Source organism: Cyprinus carpio, chromosome A17, assembly GCF_018340385.1.
Source record: "Cyprinus carpio isolate SPL01 chromosome A17, ASM1834038v1, whole genome shotgun sequence".
NCBI classification, from domain to species: Eukaryota; Metazoa; Chordata; class Actinopteri; order Cypriniformes; family Cyprinidae; genus Cyprinus; species Cyprinus carpio.
Genome location: NC_056588.1, coordinates 11,421,756 through 11,439,028, shown reverse-complemented (window position 1 = coordinate 11,439,028; position 17,273 = coordinate 11,421,756). Strand labels below are relative to the sequence as shown.

Sequence of the window (17,273 nt, the reverse complement as noted above, 5' to 3'; positions counted from 1 at the left end):
GTAGCAAGGAGATCTGTGAATTAATCCAATTATACGAAGCTTCGAGAATACATTTTGTGCACAAAAAAAAAAAAAAAAAAAAAAATTTATTCAGCAATTTGTCTCCTCCGCATCACCCTGGTGCCATTTTGGAGAATATCTCAGCTGCGTCACACTGATACGCTGTTTCCGTTCAGATCAAATCACATAGGAAACCGTTCCAGCGTGACAGTTCAAGTTCTTTTTCTTTTGCACACAAAAAGTATTCTCGTAGCTTCGTATAATTGCGGATAAACCACTGATGTCACATGGATTAATTCACAGATCTCCTTGCTACGTTTCTGGACTTGGGAACACTTTAGTTGCATTGCTGTCTATGGAGGGTCAGACAGCTCTCAGATTCCATCAAAAATATCTTAATTTGTGTTCCGAAGATGAACAAAGGTGTTACGAGTTTGAAACGACATGAGGGTGAGTAATTAATGACAGAATTTCCATATTTGGGTGAACTAACTCTTTAAACTTGTTGCAGAGAACTGCACTGTTCAAATCAGTCAGATCCCAGGTTAGTGCTCACATTGAAAGTATGATCTGAATCTGTTTATTTGTAGATGTTTTTGTGTCAGATGAATCTCCTGTTTGGTTTTTCCTTCCAAATTCCTCCTTTGTTCATTTATAACAGTTCATCTCCCGTTTGACCCCTGAGAAACATGATCCCCCTCTCCCACACCTCCAGACAACTTTCTGCATGTTACAATAGCAGCTTCATTCTGGTCCATGTTAGCCCTTGCAATCTTTTTCACCGGAGGAGGAGGAGGAGAAGGAGGGCCAGTGGGTGAGCAGTCGTCATGGCAACAGTCAGGGTGATTACTTGGCATTTTCCAGCATGGTCTGGCATCGTGGGCAGAGGCAGTCAGGCTCATCTGATGTGTATCGTCGACATCTCGGACAGCGTGAGAGAGAGGTGGGCATCGCAGCTACGATGTATGCACTCTCCTCCCGGATCATGCCCCCTACACAACACACAGATGAGCAGAAGAAAATGCAGTGCAAAACTTCCTGAACAAGTTACTTCAGTGTTACATACTTTTTATAATATTTCTCTTAATAGGGATTAATAAGGATTATTCTGTTTCCGAAGTAAAGACAAGTTTAACTGCTTATCTTTCTGACTTGAATTCTCACCAAGAAAATATTAAAAAAATAAATAAATAAAAGAAACACTGGATAATTTATATCTGAAGAAAAGTATCTTACCTTCCAGGTTGATGAGGAAGGTTCCTGTGCTTGTGATGGCATCCAAAGGCAAATCCCGCGGGAGAGAGTTTGCCAGAGTCGTGCGTGAGGCCATCATGAGCTCTGTCAGCTGGGAGCAGGTGGAAGTGGGCTCCTCTTGAAGAGACTGACAGAGAAGGGTGAAAAAAACTTTAGCTGTGAGCAAATGAAGTACAAAATTGTATTAATTTGAATGCACAGACGGTAATTTTTTTCATAATAAAAAAAAAAACATCATCACGCCAACAACACCAATTTTTTTTAAGCATTTTTTTTTTTTTAAGCAGAGGTGTTCTAATTTCTTTTCCATTGCACTACAAAGAAAACTGGCCAGTAAATAAGTTTTGTGCTTTTGTTCACAGGCCCAGGGCCACTGCTGTCACATAAAACCTTCATGGCACCCATAGCGAATACAAAAATCTAAATGGTTGTTTGAAAACATGTAAATTGCAGATTGACTTCTTTTTTATCTCTGTGACAAACGAGTGTCAGAAACAGAAAGTTGCATAGTGCTTTATGTACAGGGTTACCAGGACTACCTACTGTCAGGTATTGAACTTGCATGTCGATCTTCCATTTTTATGCACTTGTCTGAACAGACACATCACAATCAGGCTGTATTTCTGTGTCCAACATTTGTAGTGTGAACAGGCCTTAAAATCAATGATGTACCTCCATGAGCTCAAAGAACAGGCCGGGCTCAATGACAACAATGAGCTCAAACTCAGCAGCATTACATCCTGGAATAGATGACAGGAAGGAATCTCTGATAGCACACGCCCCCTCCACTGCTTCCTCCAGTCCTGGCCTCCGCCACACAGAACTGGTCTTAATCCAACCGCTACGAAACAAAGTGTCCCCCTCTACAGACAAAGACAGAGGTGAGAGGTGCTACAGTGAGATAACATGTCCATAAATGTACAGCATCTGTTTTGTAAGGAAATTGCGTGTACCATCATGTCCAGGAGCGTGTAGGTACACCTCCTCAGCGAGATGTGGGAGTACAGGAGCGATAGAACGACTCACTCCATCCAGAATCTCTTCTAAAACTGTCTGACATGACCTCCGACCAAGGGAGTCCTCAGGGTCACAATACAGCCTGAGAGACAAAAAGAGAGAGTGAGGCTTTTTGCTACAGAACATTAGAAATATAGCTTAAAGATTTTAAAATCACAAAGTTACATAATCAAATGATTGGTTACCGATCTTTAATGATGCTGAAATAGAAGTTAGATAAATCTCTAGTGATGAAGGATTGCAGCAGACGGATAACACGGCCATTGTCAAACTCACTGTAAGCATCCGTTACTCAGTAAACACAAACACGCATGACATGATCGACTGCAGTGTAGAGCTGGTTCATGCCCAGGTTGTACAAACATTTTAACTCCTTAACTCTGACACTCACCTTCATGCTGAACTCTCTGAGCACGTGCAGCATGTACTGATCTATGTAGTGCATTTGTTTAGGGTCCACGGCCTGGGAACGAGGATCAAAACTCTGGAGATTCCCCAAGAGAAACCTCAGCGTTCTCCTCAGCTGGAGAGAGAGAGAGGGAAGAGCAGCTGAAAAAGAGGCCATTAGCATATAAAAATTTTGATCTACACTACTGTAGTGCAAACTGTGACATTTTTATTTCAGGATTTGAGGAATATAAAGTTCAAAAGAACAGCATCTATTTAAAATAGAAATCTTTTGTAACATTTTAAATGTTTTTTTTTTTTTATCTATTGCATCCTTGATAAACAACAGTATTTTTGAAAAATTCTTTCACACCCCAAACTTTTGAAAGCTAGTGTAAAAATCTCCTTTTGAATTAGCATTATTTAGCAGCATTAGTTGATAAGCCAAACCTTGCTGATGCTGTCTTTAGCAGCGTTTAGTGTGTTCGGTCCGATCTGAACTTCAGAAAACACGTTTGACTCTGCAACCCACCATCTCAAAACATCAGCGCCATATGGAGGAGAGACAGACAAGTCCTGGGAGAGAGAAATCGATGTTTGAAAACACTGACTGATTGGTATTTTCATTCTATTATTGTTTGATCATATTTTACCTTCCCTCCATTAATAACAACGTCTGGGTCGATCACGTTGCCTACGGACTTAGACATTTTTTCTCCTCTCTCACTCACAGCAAATCCATGGACCACAAAAACACAGAAACACACAAAAATTCACCAATACGTTTATCTTTATTTGTATATACATTACCAGTTATGACTTACTTGTAAGGGGCTTTATTCCGCACTGCTACACTGGTGAGGAGAGACGACTGAAACCAACCGCCGATCTGATCTTTCCCCTCCACATATGAGTCTGCACGCGGGTCTGATTCTGAAAGAGAGAGACAGTAAGATCACATTACAACACAACAAAGCTTACAAAAGGACCCAAGACAAGCAGATAAAAAAATACTTATGGAACTAGACAGACACCAAATACTTTAATGTGTAAATACAATTGAGCACCACTTTGACTACTCACCTGGGAGCACAGCGGCCCATGAGGCCCCGCTATCAAACCAGATATCCAGGACATCTTCACCCCGTACATACTCAGATACCGCACCTGCTTTACTCTGACAAACAATTTATAACATATACTGCATCTTTCCTGATCACCAATTAGAATGATTTCATGTTACATAAGAGACTTCTTTAAAAAAAAAAAACATTTTTAATTCTACCGGTAGTATATGAAAATGTACCTTTTGAAGAACCTCTGGAGTCAGAAATGTCTCTACTGGCTCCGTCCACCAGCTGTCACTCCCCTTCTCAGAGAAAACTTTAGCGATGTGTGTCACTGAATGTCTGAGAGAGAAAGAGGGAACTAAACGTACAGTTTAAGATGAGTTTATATGTGTTTGAGTGTGTCTACGACGGTGTAAGTATATACTTGTTTAAGAGTGGCTCTCCAGTCTCTTTATGGTAGAACACTGGGATGGGGACACCCCAGCTCCTCTGCCGAGATATACACCAGTATGTTCTTCTGTCCAACATTGCCAACAAACTGGACCTCGCCGATTCGGGTATCACACGCACCTTCTGCAGGGCATCCTATAGGAACACACAACGAGAGTTTATTTTCTGCAGATAAGCACTTATATAACTTGAAACTTATTAGAAATCTGTCACCTTTGTAATACTTCTGCATGAGTAACTAAAAACTAACATGCTCTGATCAATAAATACATAATATATTTTTTGCAATATTTTTTTACACATTACAGTAATGAGATTTTTTTTTTTTCAGCACTACGGAATAATTTAATTTCAATTAAAAAAAAAATCACTATGTAAAAAATCTAAACAGTCCTAAAAACAGTCTTCGTTTACTTAAAGCAAAATACTACAAATAAAAATTTTGGGGTGAAATATGACCCAGATATGTTCTTGATAGGTTTCATCCAGCTGATGCTGTGGAGTCTATTGTCTCACCTTAGCTTTGTCTTTGAGGCTGGCTGTGTTAATAAACCATTGTTTACTGGCTCTGATCATGACTGGCTGTTTGGTCCTCCAGTCATACGGGTAACTGTGAACACAGTCCTCCTCTTTCACAACGGCACCTGCTTCCTGCAGCACTGAGATTACTGCCCACGCACACAAAACATTAGTTAAGATTCCTAGAATGCATATTCTTGTATTATTTCATATGGTCTAATCTATTTCTATTTCTCTTGTATCAACATGATCTCTTTCCTCCATCTGTCTATCGCACCTGTGGCATTGCCGTCAGTCATCACAGATTTCTTCTGCAGTTCAGGCCCAGCCAGTTCTGTAAACCTGCCCTCCTCATCCACCATGCACTCCTAATGAAGAGAGACAGCCAAGTAAAAGACATGCCAACAACCCAATATTCTTGCTATTTCAGCATACAAAGGTTGTGGTGACTTACAACTGGCAGATTAAAGTGTGTAGCAACACCGTAGTCCTCCATGCCGTGGGCAGGAGCTGTGTGGACCAATCCCGTTCCCTTAGTCATGGTCACATGATTAGCCGGCAACAAAGGCACTTGTTTTGAAGGAATTGTGGGATGCTGACAGACTCCACCTTCGAGGTCTGTCCCTGGAGATGAATGAAAGAAACAGAGAGATGCTTTAAAAGGCCAGTTTAAAAGGCATCATGTGAAGTAATTCAGGCCACAAACGAACACTGGATCTACCTGGGAATGTGGCCAAACTTTCTAGATTTGTCTTCAGTATAGAGGCGAGGCTGTTGATGCGCTCTGAGGCCACTAGGAGGAGCTGCTCATTATCAGCTCGCTTCACTACAGAGTACCTGAAGAAGAGGAACAACATGTGATCATGAACTCCATCAAAACATATCATGTGCATTCCACTCACAGATGCATGGGTGTGTGACTTACTGTACTTTGGGCATATAACAAACCGCTTGATTGGCTGGAATTGTCCATGGCTGAGTCGTCCATATCAGAGCAGACACACGACCCCAACTTTCTAAATCACAGACAAAGATACTGGCATCAGAAACAGCTAAATAATTTTAACTCTGTGTATACGGCCTGTATAAAGAGTGTGTGGGACAGGGACAGAAGGCATACACACACACCTGCTTTCGCAGCGAGTTTGGCTGGCAGGGTGAGCAGGGGGAAAGTGATGTATAGAGCACGGCTCACATGTTCCGGATTATACTCCAGCTCAGCTTCTGCAAGCGCCGTCCTTCACCGAGACAGAGAACATAGCAGAAATACTGTACAACAGCTAAATCCTCAAACACAAAGCGTCATGTCTTTTAAGCTTTATTAAAGGCTTTATGTGAGACTGCACACACTGAGCTTCTCTCACCTGGAAGATGGTGACCAGAAAACAGGCTTGTAGTCCTGATAAATTAAACCCTGTACACAAAGATAGAAAAAGACGGGTAAAGTGAGAAAATTTTCAAAGTCATGAGGGTGCATACACTACTGTTTAAAAGTCTGGGGACAGACGATTGTAATGTTAGAAAATAGTTCTATTACAAAGAAACACTTGAATTTATTCATTAAAGAATATGGCCAAAAAGTCCATAAAACAATCACAGTTTTGACAAAAACACAACTGTTTTCAACAAATTAGCATATTAGAAGGATTTCTGAAGGAACATATGACACTGAAGACTGAAGTAATGAAGTATATATTTTGAAATATATTCAAATATTAAGAAAAAAAGATATTTTTGATCAAATTAATTCAGCCTCACAATCTTGCGTTTTTTAACTTTTACAGTAGCATAAACAGTAATGTAAATGATTGCAGAATATTCAAACTACTCCTTAATACAGAATGAAATCAAACATGTCAAGCTGTGTACAGAAAAACCTCTCTCACCTTGTTGTGCATCTCCTGGAAGACTTTCAGTTGGGCCGCTTCATATTTCCCATCAAAGGTGTAATAACAGTTCTCCCAATCCGCCATCACACCCCAGCGCTGGAATGCAGCACGCTGCCGAGATATGGCCCTCTCTGCAAACTCCCGCGCTGAACAGAGACACACAGGCAGTTTTTGATTCACCAGAAGGAACATATCTTAGCAACATCACTTAACGGACTGTTTCTTTGTTTTTTCAGATAAACACAAGCTTCTAAGATCTAGACAAATTACTTATTTGACCGGAGCTTTCATTATATGTGACATTCTGACCTTTCTGTCTGATTTGTAGAGGACTCAGCTCATTGGTTCCCAGGTCTCCGAGTGCTTTGAGCTCAATGGGAAGCCCATGGCAGTCCCAACCGGGCACGTAGTGCACTTGTCTACCTCTCAGCACCTCAAAACGGTTCCGGATGTCTTTGAGGATCTGCGGGAGAGATCAAATGAAGATGTATATTTCCATTCCTGTAGATTAAGGTATACAACTATATAAGATGTGTTTGAAGTTAAAATAAAGGATCTGGATTCAGGAACATCTACTTGTCTAAAAGCTGTACCCACCAGACCTCTGTATATTTTCTGGTGTGTAATAAAAGTTGTGAAATATTTTTTTTTTAATAATAATACCCGCGCTTGGATGCTGCAAAGATATTGCACAATGTATACTTTACACATAAATAGGGAATCAAGGGATTAAAATTTTTTCTGAGGGGCCCGGAATTCCCCAAACAAGCTCAGCTATTGGACCTTGGTATTTCTAAAACCCTGCATGTGTGCAACTGTGTTCTTCTGATCTGACAGAATGTACCTTATTGAGAGCATGCCCAACATGCGGGTCCCCGTTGGCATACGGTGGTCCATCATGAAGACAGTACTCCTTTTTAGCTTTTTTCTCTCTTTGCCATGTGTACAGCTGGTCAAAACCACATTTCTGTAGAACAACACAGAAAAGTTCAAACTCCATCAAAAGACCACTTCATCCGTGACCTCAAGGTGTGTGGCTGTTATGGAAGTAAGTTTCTACAAATGCTATCTCTTAATCATTAATGAACGTACAGAACAGAACCGCTTAACAGTTTTAACAGCAGCTTTTGTATCTGTATCTGGACCTGTCACATTTACCTGCTGGATCTGGATCTCTCGTTCCAGTAGATTCGGCCCGTTCACTCTCATGGGGAAGTCAGTGCGGGGCAGCAGCACAGTGTCCCGGTACCGACCCGCTGCGTCCCCAGAGCACAGACAGCGCAGTCCCCATCGAGCCACACCGCCGAAACCTACTGCCGAACGCCGAACCAGCAGCATGAGGAACTCTGACAGGTGAGTTTGCGACCAGGATGAGAGTTTGTTGTGGGATGTGACCTCCTCCTCCGCATGCACGTCACTCTGTGTCTACCGGAACCATAAAAGCACCGGCCATCTACGGAAGCGGAGAAGAAACAAACCATAAACGAAAACGCCTTTTTCATGTTGTGAATGAGGATTTGAAACGCAAGAGGGCGCTGCGGGCGACTAATAAGGACTTCGAAGGCAGTGATAAGAGAAATATACAGGGGGCAAGGAAGTCGACCGGAAGTTGAAGTCGGCCGCGTGCCGCCATCTTGTAGCAGAACTTCACTTGCGTTTAGCATCCCATTGACTCCCATTCATTTTTGCGTCACTTTGACAGCGAATAACTTTACATCTGAGGCGTTTAAAGACTCCATTTGGCCATTATTTATTTCTAAAGATACACGACAATGTAGTAAAGGGCTCCATTACCTTCTATGTTACATTATGGCCCCGTAGAAACAGTTTTTGTAAAAATAGGCTAACGATTGCGTCATAAACACCCGACTCTCTGTCGCACAGTAGAGAAATTACCGTACAGACAGGAGGAGAAGCTCGCAGACAATCGGGGAGACGTCAAGAGATATGGCGTACTGGCGTTACATTTTAAAATACTATACAAAATAATTAATCAGAATACTTACCCGTCGCTCACTCACGCCAAAGAACTCCCCGCTCAAGCTCGCCGTCTCTGCAAGATTAACGATGGCAGTTTGCACGCACAGCTACTAGAGATAAAATCGCTAAAAACAGGTTGCTGACGTCATCAAGCTTAGTTTGAGTCTGCGCGTCAGAAACGGAAGTTCTAAAAATCGCTAAAAACGGGCTTCACTTGTCTAAATTGAGTTCAAATTTTCACACTTTATCCAATCCTCCCACTGCCCATCCAAATATACAATCTTTAAAATGTTTAGTTTTATGATCGAATCTTTTATGGGGGCAAAACATATAATGCAATACAAAGAGGACTGAAAGAAAAAAAACTCTGTTGTATCATATTTGATACAAACATTTTAACCAAGTTTCTTCAGTACAGTAAATTCTCATCTTGAAATATTACTAACAATATAAAATTAATCTTAGTTTTATTTTTTCATCAACAGAACTATGCTGTTAAATGACTGTATTTCTGTTTCCTTTAGGAAAGCACATTGTACACTGATCATGTTAATTCTGAATAAACGTCAAAAAAAAAAAAGATTTCACAGATTAAAATGCACGCGTATCACGACCTGAAGGTGGCTCTCCTACATACGCTTTAAACATGAAACTACAGTTTTTGTTATTCAGTTGTTGTACGTAAACATATAGCATAGTGATAAGTAATAAGTTTTGTCGATTTACTTAACGATATCTTAACGGAAAGCGTTCGAGCATTATACTGTACTGTTGCCATTGTTATGAATAACTTTAGCATATAACTTTTAATATATTATTTCAATAAATTTGAGAACCCGTAATGGTTATTGAATACATTAACAGTTTATCATTACTCTTTCCTAATCGGTGGGCAGGTGTTTTTGACGTCACTTTGGGTTTAAAAGACTGCCCCATCACTGAGCATTGAACCTTGATCCAGCAGGAAAGAAGACGACACAGGCATAACAATGAATAAAATGTGGATACTGTGTTTTGCGATGCTGGTCATCACCTTACCATTGTCAACTCAGGTAGGCACTATTATTTTTTCATGTATAGTCTTAGGTTTATAGAAAATGATTTGTGCACTTATTGCATACATGCTTTACATAGTTAGCATAATTAATAATATATGGTAGCAAATGCATTTTCATGTAGATCAAGTTTTATGAAATTGCTCTGTAACATGGACACAGTAAAATGTGAGCACTTTCCTTTGTCTTCATGTCTGGTGTAGGATAGCCCCACTGATCTGAAGTCCTCAGATGCAGGCAATAGCCCACCCGCAAATTCCAGTGCTGTAGGATTGGGTCCTGTGCCTACCACACTGTGCCTGCTGATCCCTGCAGCCACCCTGGGCTTCATCCACAGTAGATCCTAAACTGATGGATGGAGAGCGTTCGCCATTGATGACCAAGAACGAGACAGTGGTGAAATGGACAGCCATTCACCCAAAGAGCAAACGTCCGCACATTTTGAAGACAGAAGAAACCACAACTCACATTCATTTTTGTAATGGATTTTGACTAATGAAATTAAGTAAAGTTTGGAGAATTTCTCCAAGAGGGATTTGTTTGGTTGCACCTGTTTTAGGGAGCTTGAAAGACAAATGCAACTCAGGGTTCTGCTACAGAACCACACCATTGGGCTCTTTGTCGTGTTTTGCTCCATAGTCACTGTTTTAGATCTCACCTACTCAATGGCAAGTTCTCTTGGAAGAGTTTGTTTCTCCTGTGCTAAGTATATGATTGAGGTTAAGCAGATTAAAAACAACATTACTTAAATCAGTAATCACGCATTTAAAATTTCAGCCCGATTTCCATTTCTGTAATGACATTATTTGTACTACAGATTTTACATTTAAATGTGATCAATGTACTACATCTCAAAATGTGTCTGTATGCACAAATAAAATAGATGATTATATATGTTTGTATGTCTTTTTTTTTCAGATTGGGATTAATTTGTTCTTCTAAGATATGTAATCAGAGCTTTATAATAGTTTTTTCCTTATGTGTTTTATCGAAGAATTAGATGAGTACAAATACTGTAAATTTAGCATAATTGAATTCTCCACATTTGTTTTCATGCCAACAACAGACAGAACAAAGTAACACAAAAGAGAGTTTTATAATAGTTTTATTAACGGTAATAGAGTAGAAAATACGGTTACCCTAGATTGGAATTTCTTTTAAAGAATGTAGTGTATTTGATATTTTTGAAAAAAGCTTTTATTTAGAGATCTTCTCGAATAAGAGGATGTGATACTCCTAAAACCAATGAGCAGGCGTTTAATCACGTCACACATCAGAAACTGTGAGAATAAAACACCACGCCTGTCCTGCATAACTGAGCACAGACTCTCTGGCCCACAGCAAACATCTCTGGAAGAAGAAGAAGGCATCATCATGAATAAAATACTCGCATTGTGCCTTGGGTTACTGATTATAACCTTACCCTTTTCATCTCAGGTAGTAGGCAATGCAATTTCTTTCACTCTTGACTTATGAAGATATATATATATATATATATATATATATATATATATATATATATATATATATATATATATATATATATATATCAGCATTTTCCATCTTTCTTATTTATTCTTTAATCATTTTGTTAATTAATTTGTAATAAACTTAGATACATTTGGTACATAATTAGTTGCATGTATATGCAAAATGTTGATTATACAAGAAAGATGTCATCCGTTCTCTGCATACCACATTGATGCAGAAGCGTGAGTGGATTTTGTCTCCTCTATTTCTTAACATTATGGAGTCTAAGTTAATTATTATGTGTCAATATAATTTATTAGAATAGTAATAACATCAACAAAGTGCATTTTCAAGCAGCTTCTCAAAATAAACTTTAAATTGACATATAAAAAGTCTGTATTAAAAAGGTTTGTATAAAAGGGCGGGTTACCTACCGGCTTTGTGGTAACATCAAAATTAACTAGCTCTAATTAATGACTTAATTAAAAAAATATTGTTAAATATGGCTGTATCAGCCTGACTAAACTAGCTTACAGCAGCAAACATTATTTAACAGTCTACTCAACTGCACATTTCTACTTTTAACAGTTTACATTACAGTAATAAAAAATATTCTGCATATTTATTCTGATTTTTTTCATGTTGGTGTAGGGAGAGACTAAACCTAACAACACTGATGCTGGTACTCAAAAAGGGCCCAGTTCTGGAGGATTGGGTCCGCTGCCCACCGCGCTGTGCCTGCTGATCCCAGCAGTCACCCTGGGCTTCATCCACAGTAGATCCTAAACTGGCTGGAGAATGTTTAGATGACCAAGAGGAGCAAAGACACGAAGAGCAAACTTTTCCAAAATTCTTGAAGATAGAAGACACAGCAAGAACAACTCAACAAGGAGGTGCCACAACAACTCACATTAGTTACAGATTAACAGGCTATTATTTTTTTTTTAAATAATAAAAACTGGGATTTTGAAGGAATTGCCACTGTATACTGTACCGAGGGTCCTCCAAACCCCAACAAAACCACACCATGAGACTCTTTTTTGTTGTGTTTTAGTCTTGCTTTAAATTGAACTTAGAAATCAGTCGCAACATCTTGTGAAAGACTGTATGAATCTGATCATTGTAATCCATGTCCTCCAAAATATTTTTGTACTAATTGTGATGAACTATCAATTGTAATGATTAAAATGTGTCTATATGCAAAATTAAAGTGGATGATTTGATATGATTGTGTGTAACTTTTTTTATCCAAATTCAAATGTGTTATTTTTAAACATGCTATAATCAGACTTTTATTAATATGTTTAGATTGTAATATTACAATATTTGAATTGAAGTTTTATAATTCCTCTTTCACACTAACGTCGATATAATAAGTGCGATCTTGGCTTTGAAACACTCTATTTGGCACACCTGTGTTTAGAGGAAGGAAGAGGGACGTGTAACCAATCAAGCAGGTTACAATATCTGTCAACTAGAGCAGAATTAAATAATAATAGTCTATGCTGTCACACCACTCAGGACAATAAAAAACGACTCAGACATCCACTCAAACAAGTTCTCAGATCAGAATCAGTTTGACTGCTCAGGATTCAATTAATCTGACATTAAAGAAAAATCTTCACATCACGTGAATGTTTACTTTTGCTTTTTCAGCTGCCCACATCCTCCATCTCTGGAACAGATGTTTCCTTTCCTTCAGTCTCTCTCTTCATCATCGTCTCTCTTCTTTTGTATCTATACTCACTTCAATCACACTTCTTTCTCTCTATCCAGATTGAAACATTATTATTTCAAACTACAACTCTTCCAGTTTATTGTATCCTATTTCACTTAAGCTCATTAGAAGCTGGCCTGCAATCTTATTTTAAATAAGAGTTTCAGTTTCTGTATTTAAGAGTAATTAATTGTGAAATTTACTAGTAATTTCTGAGTGAAAACGGCTTCTACACTTTTTTTTTTAAAGAAATGATAAGTAAACACTGAATAAACCAAAGTTGAAATACTGAAATAGTATTTTCTTGAAAAAAAATGTTTTTTTGTACTACTCCAAAAAAGGTTACATTAAACAGTGTGTAAGGTCACTTTTGAGATGCTGATGTCTTTTTTCCGATGTAAAACAACATTAGGGTGATATACAGAAAGTGGTAAGCTCAGCCGAAACTCAAATAGGGAACTTGATTCACTTATTTTAGGAGTGTGTTTGTGAGAAACTGCATTTATCTCTTCATATTAGTTGGCCACTTAACCCTCCTGGGCCAACAGCAGGCCTCTCAATGAACATGCAGACACTCTCGAGATGTTTGGTCAATAAATGGTTACCTTGGGTCATTTCAAGTAAAGACTGTATTGTTTCTCATAATGATCCCATAGGGGCCGAACTGATGGTGAACAGAATGTCTCAGCTGTGTTGAATATTTACAGTAAACATCATACCTTTTTTTCGTCTCATAAACAGCTGAGAATGTGGGATGATTCGCAGTGTGTTTGACCCCTGAATTAATAATTTAGAGTTGATATTGAAACAAACAGCCTTTAATAGAATCTGCTGTTGTTAACTAAAACTACTTATTCGATTTCAGTAATTGAAAAAAGCTGAAATAAAATAAATGTTAGACGAAGAACTTATAAAGCTATAATAAAAATGATAAAAATAAAAATAAAGCTATATTTAAAAGAACAAAAATTAATAAAAATGACAAAAGCATGTTAAAAAATACTAAAAAGTTAATGTCAAAAATCTCAAAATTAAAGCTTCAAATGAATGCTTTTGTAGATAATAAAAAGTATATAATAAATAGTAAAACAACAGATTCTAGATTCTATATTTGAATGCATTTTATGAAGAAATAAACCAGAACAAAAAGGGTGTATTGGCTCTGAGCTGAGAGTAAAGACCAGCAGCTATATCTTCTGTACCTGACAGACATGTTTAAGATCATCTGTAACCCTTCCTCTATCTCTTCGAAGCTATCTTTCAGTCTGTTGTGTAAACGTGAAGGCAGAACACTGTTTGTGTTGACTGAAATCATCAGTAACATGCCTTGAAAAGTTTCTTTTCTTTACTCTGTTCAGAGCATCACTATATCAGTAGTTCTGCTCATTTATTACAGTTGACCACCTTTTCTGGTCATAGGATGGATAGCCAAGCTGTATGCAAAACTCACTAATTTATTTTCTTACAGAGACTGCTTTTCTCTCTCTCTTTATTTATATAACCTCCCTATTTCTGACTAGAAGTGAATGGTTAATCTGTGGCTAGTGTAAATGAAAACAGTTGTAGCTCAGTCAGAGAGAACATCTCAGTTAAGACCTATTCAAACCAAGGAAAATACATGTAATGACACCTATAAAGTTTAATACTTATTCTAATTCTATGTGAATAATAGTAACACATTTTATTTATAATGCACTTTATATTTCAACAAAATCCCAAAGTGTTAAAAAACAAAAATAGGCTTTTTTTTTTAAGCTGATGAACAGCAATTCATAATCTATCCTGCTTTAAAGAGCTTGAATATTTCAAATGACAGACAACATAACTGCTGTGTGCGCTTAGAATAAACAGAATGTTACTCTGCTTTGGTGTGAACTCTATATAACTGTTCTTGGTGTGAATGGGACACGCGTGGATTTACACGCGGACACACAAATATTATTCTATTTCTAACATAATATGCCTGCTTGCATTGCTTCTGACAACAAAACAAATGGATTTGGAGCATTCACTTTGAAGCATCTAGTGTAGATAGCCATTGCGTAGACTCAACAGATGTGCTTGTGTAGATATACTGCAGTGATAAAGTGCGTTAACATTAGCACTGATAAAGGTTTATGTTATTAGAATAGCAAGGTATGGATCACTGGCCAAGCAGAAGCAGCTTTATGTTAGTCTAAATGACAAATTAGAATGACTAAATTCTGCGTGGAGAACATTTTCACCCTTGATGAATCACCATCTGTTTTAAAGAAAGCAGAAGGACAGGCTGAAGTGTCGTCTGCAAATATTATCACATTTTTGTCACTGATGGTTGTGGTTTTGTTTTGAGAAAAGAAGTGAAAAAGCAGCGAGAACTAACTGTTATGAATAACAGTTCTAAAGCTTTGCATGCCCATTGGGCCTAAATTCATTATTCATTAGCCACTAATGGTAAATAACTAGTATAATATAGTTAAACGATAAAACTGTTTGCGCTACAAGCTAGTGTGTTTATGAGACCAAAAATAAATTAATATAACATTTATTTATTTTTTTGTATGGCTAAAATTAACAAACCCCCCACCCACCCCCACTCTGTTCTTTGTAAATAGTTTTCTGTGTTGAATCTGAAGATAACTAAGAGATTCATTGACTTAATCTTTATTAAGATTGTTTTATATTATTTATTTTTATGAACAACTTGTCTTTTGTGAAACCTGTATTTTTTTTTTTTTTCTGTGCGAGGTGAAAGATATCTCAACCTCAGATTTACCACACTGAACGGAAAAATGCTTTGTTTTTAAAGTGTCAACACTCAAGTTGGCCAAAGTGTTTTCCAGTAAGAGCAGAAAATAATACAGTTAAACGAAAGTATAACTGGCTAGAGCAAAATAGGTAAAATAATTAACTATAAAATACACGACAATATCACAATATTGCTATTAAAAGCCAGTCTAAATAAATAGGTTTTAAGCCTATTTTTAAAAAGACCCAGATCAGTAATAGTACGCATATCAAGGGAAAGCTTGTTCCAAAGCTTGAGCAGCTGTGTCTCACATATATTTAAAAGTCCAGTGTGGGATGAAAAGCCATGTGATGTGTGTGTGTGTGTGTGTGTGTGTGTGTGTGTGTGCGTGTGCGTGTACATTTACTCTTCTGACACTGAGGGCCCACAGATGGCCAGTTTATTGGGTGGAGATGGATTTGAGTGCACTGCTTCAATGATTAAATTAGATCAGCTTGCTGTAGTGCTACTGAGAGAATCACGTTCAATTGTAATGAACTAATGAGCAGCCTTTAAGGACTAATGACTGAAGAAATACTGTACCGTATTGGGCCAGTGTGTGAATGTGTGTGTGTGTGTGTGTGTGTGTGTGTGTGTGATGTGGTCAGGTGTTTTCATACTGCGATGTGAAGATTGTGTGTGATTTAATTAGTACCTCTGTCTTTCTCTCTCCAGGCTAATGAGAACAGTTCTGACACTCAGAACAGTTACATTACAAGAGGCAGCAGAAAAAAATAACAAACACAAAAAATATTAACCATCACAACAAGACAAAACGTTTACACAAAAACAAAATCATCATATAACAACAAAATCAGAATAATAAAATGACACTGAAGACGGGAGTATTGGCTGCTGAAAATTCAGCTTTGCCATCACAGGAATAAATTACATTTTAAAATAGATTCAAATGGAAAGCAGTGATTTTAAATTGTAATAAAATAATACTGTTTTTTTTTATAAAATAATGTTTACTGTGTTTTTTATAAAATAATGCAGCCTTGGCGAGCATGTGAGATTTCTTTCAAAAAATGTAAAAAAAAAAAAAAAAAAAAAAAAAATTAATGACACCAAATTTTTGAACAGTATATATACAGTACATATAACACTGCATTCATTTTAAAGATTAACTTTTCATACTGTTCTTTTGTAGAACCCTTTTAAGATTTTCATAAGAATTTTTAAGTTACAGAGCTCAAAAGATACTTAATTTTTTTTCTTTCACATGTGTGTAGACATTGTTTATCAAGTGTTAAACACGATTGTGATTGTGTGCCAAACAACTCAACCCACTATTATGGTCTAAATTAACCATAACTTATCAAAATGTGATTAATGATTTCAACACAATCAACACAAGAATCTTAAGGCAAACAGAATTAGATGATTAATATATATATACATATATATATATATATATATATATATAGTCAGGTCCATAAATGTTGGGACATCGACACAATTCTAATCTTTTTGTCTCTATACACCACCACAATGGATTTGAAATTAAACAAACAAGATGTGCTTTAACTGCAGACTTTCAGCTTTAATGTGAGGGTATTTACATCCAAATCAGGTGAACAGTTTAGGAATTACAACAGTTTGTATACGTGCCTCCCACTTTTTAAGGGACCAAAAGTAATGGGACAGATTAACAATCATAAATCAAACTTTAACTTTTTAATACTTGGTTGCAAA

General features: G+C 37.5%; 1 protein-coding gene and 2 long non-coding RNA genes across 4 annotated transcripts; 2 read left to right on the top strand and 1 right to left on the bottom strand.

The window, feature by feature from the left end:
- Positions 1–791: 791 nt before the first annotated feature.
- LOC109097951 (isoleucine--tRNA ligase, mitochondrial-like) lies at positions 792–8,041 on the bottom strand. Its single transcript, XM_042774085.1, has 23 exons — positions 7,745–8,041; positions 7,431–7,553; positions 6,896–7,049; positions 6,584–6,732; positions 6,062–6,111; positions 5,826–5,935; positions 5,623–5,713; positions 5,419–5,534; positions 5,152–5,321; positions 4,975–5,065; positions 4,695–4,846; positions 4,153–4,313; positions 3,965–4,067; positions 3,742–3,835; positions 3,482–3,591; positions 3,312–3,413; positions 3,109–3,234; positions 2,663–2,794; positions 2,457–2,563; positions 2,208–2,353; positions 1,927–2,117; positions 1,237–1,381; positions 792–992 (listed from the first exon to the last, which is right to left on the bottom strand). Exons 1-23 carry the CDS (start codon positions 7,922–7,924, stop codon positions 847–849), a joined length of 2,949 nt encoding a protein of 982 aa, XP_042630019.1. The 5' UTR covers positions 7,925–8,041; the 3' UTR covers positions 792–846.
- An 887-nt stretch (positions 8,042–8,928) lies between these two features.
- Positions 8,929–10,513, top strand: LOC109108005. Of its 2 annotated transcripts, XR_002020830.1 has the most exons (3): positions 9,317–9,331; positions 9,463–9,618; positions 9,825–10,513. It is a non-coding gene; the product is annotated as an uncharacterized LOC109108005 (long non-coding RNA). The 2 variants fall into 2 exon arrangements; XR_006162149.1 differs by having other exon boundaries at positions 8,929–9,618.
- Positions 10,514–10,720: 207 nt separating this feature from the next.
- Positions 10,721–12,314, top strand: LOC109108003. Its single transcript, XR_002020829.2, has 2 exons — positions 10,721–11,058; positions 11,743–12,314. It is a non-coding gene; the product is annotated as an uncharacterized LOC109108003 (long non-coding RNA).
- The last annotated feature ends 4,959 nt before the right edge of the window (positions 12,315–17,273 follow it).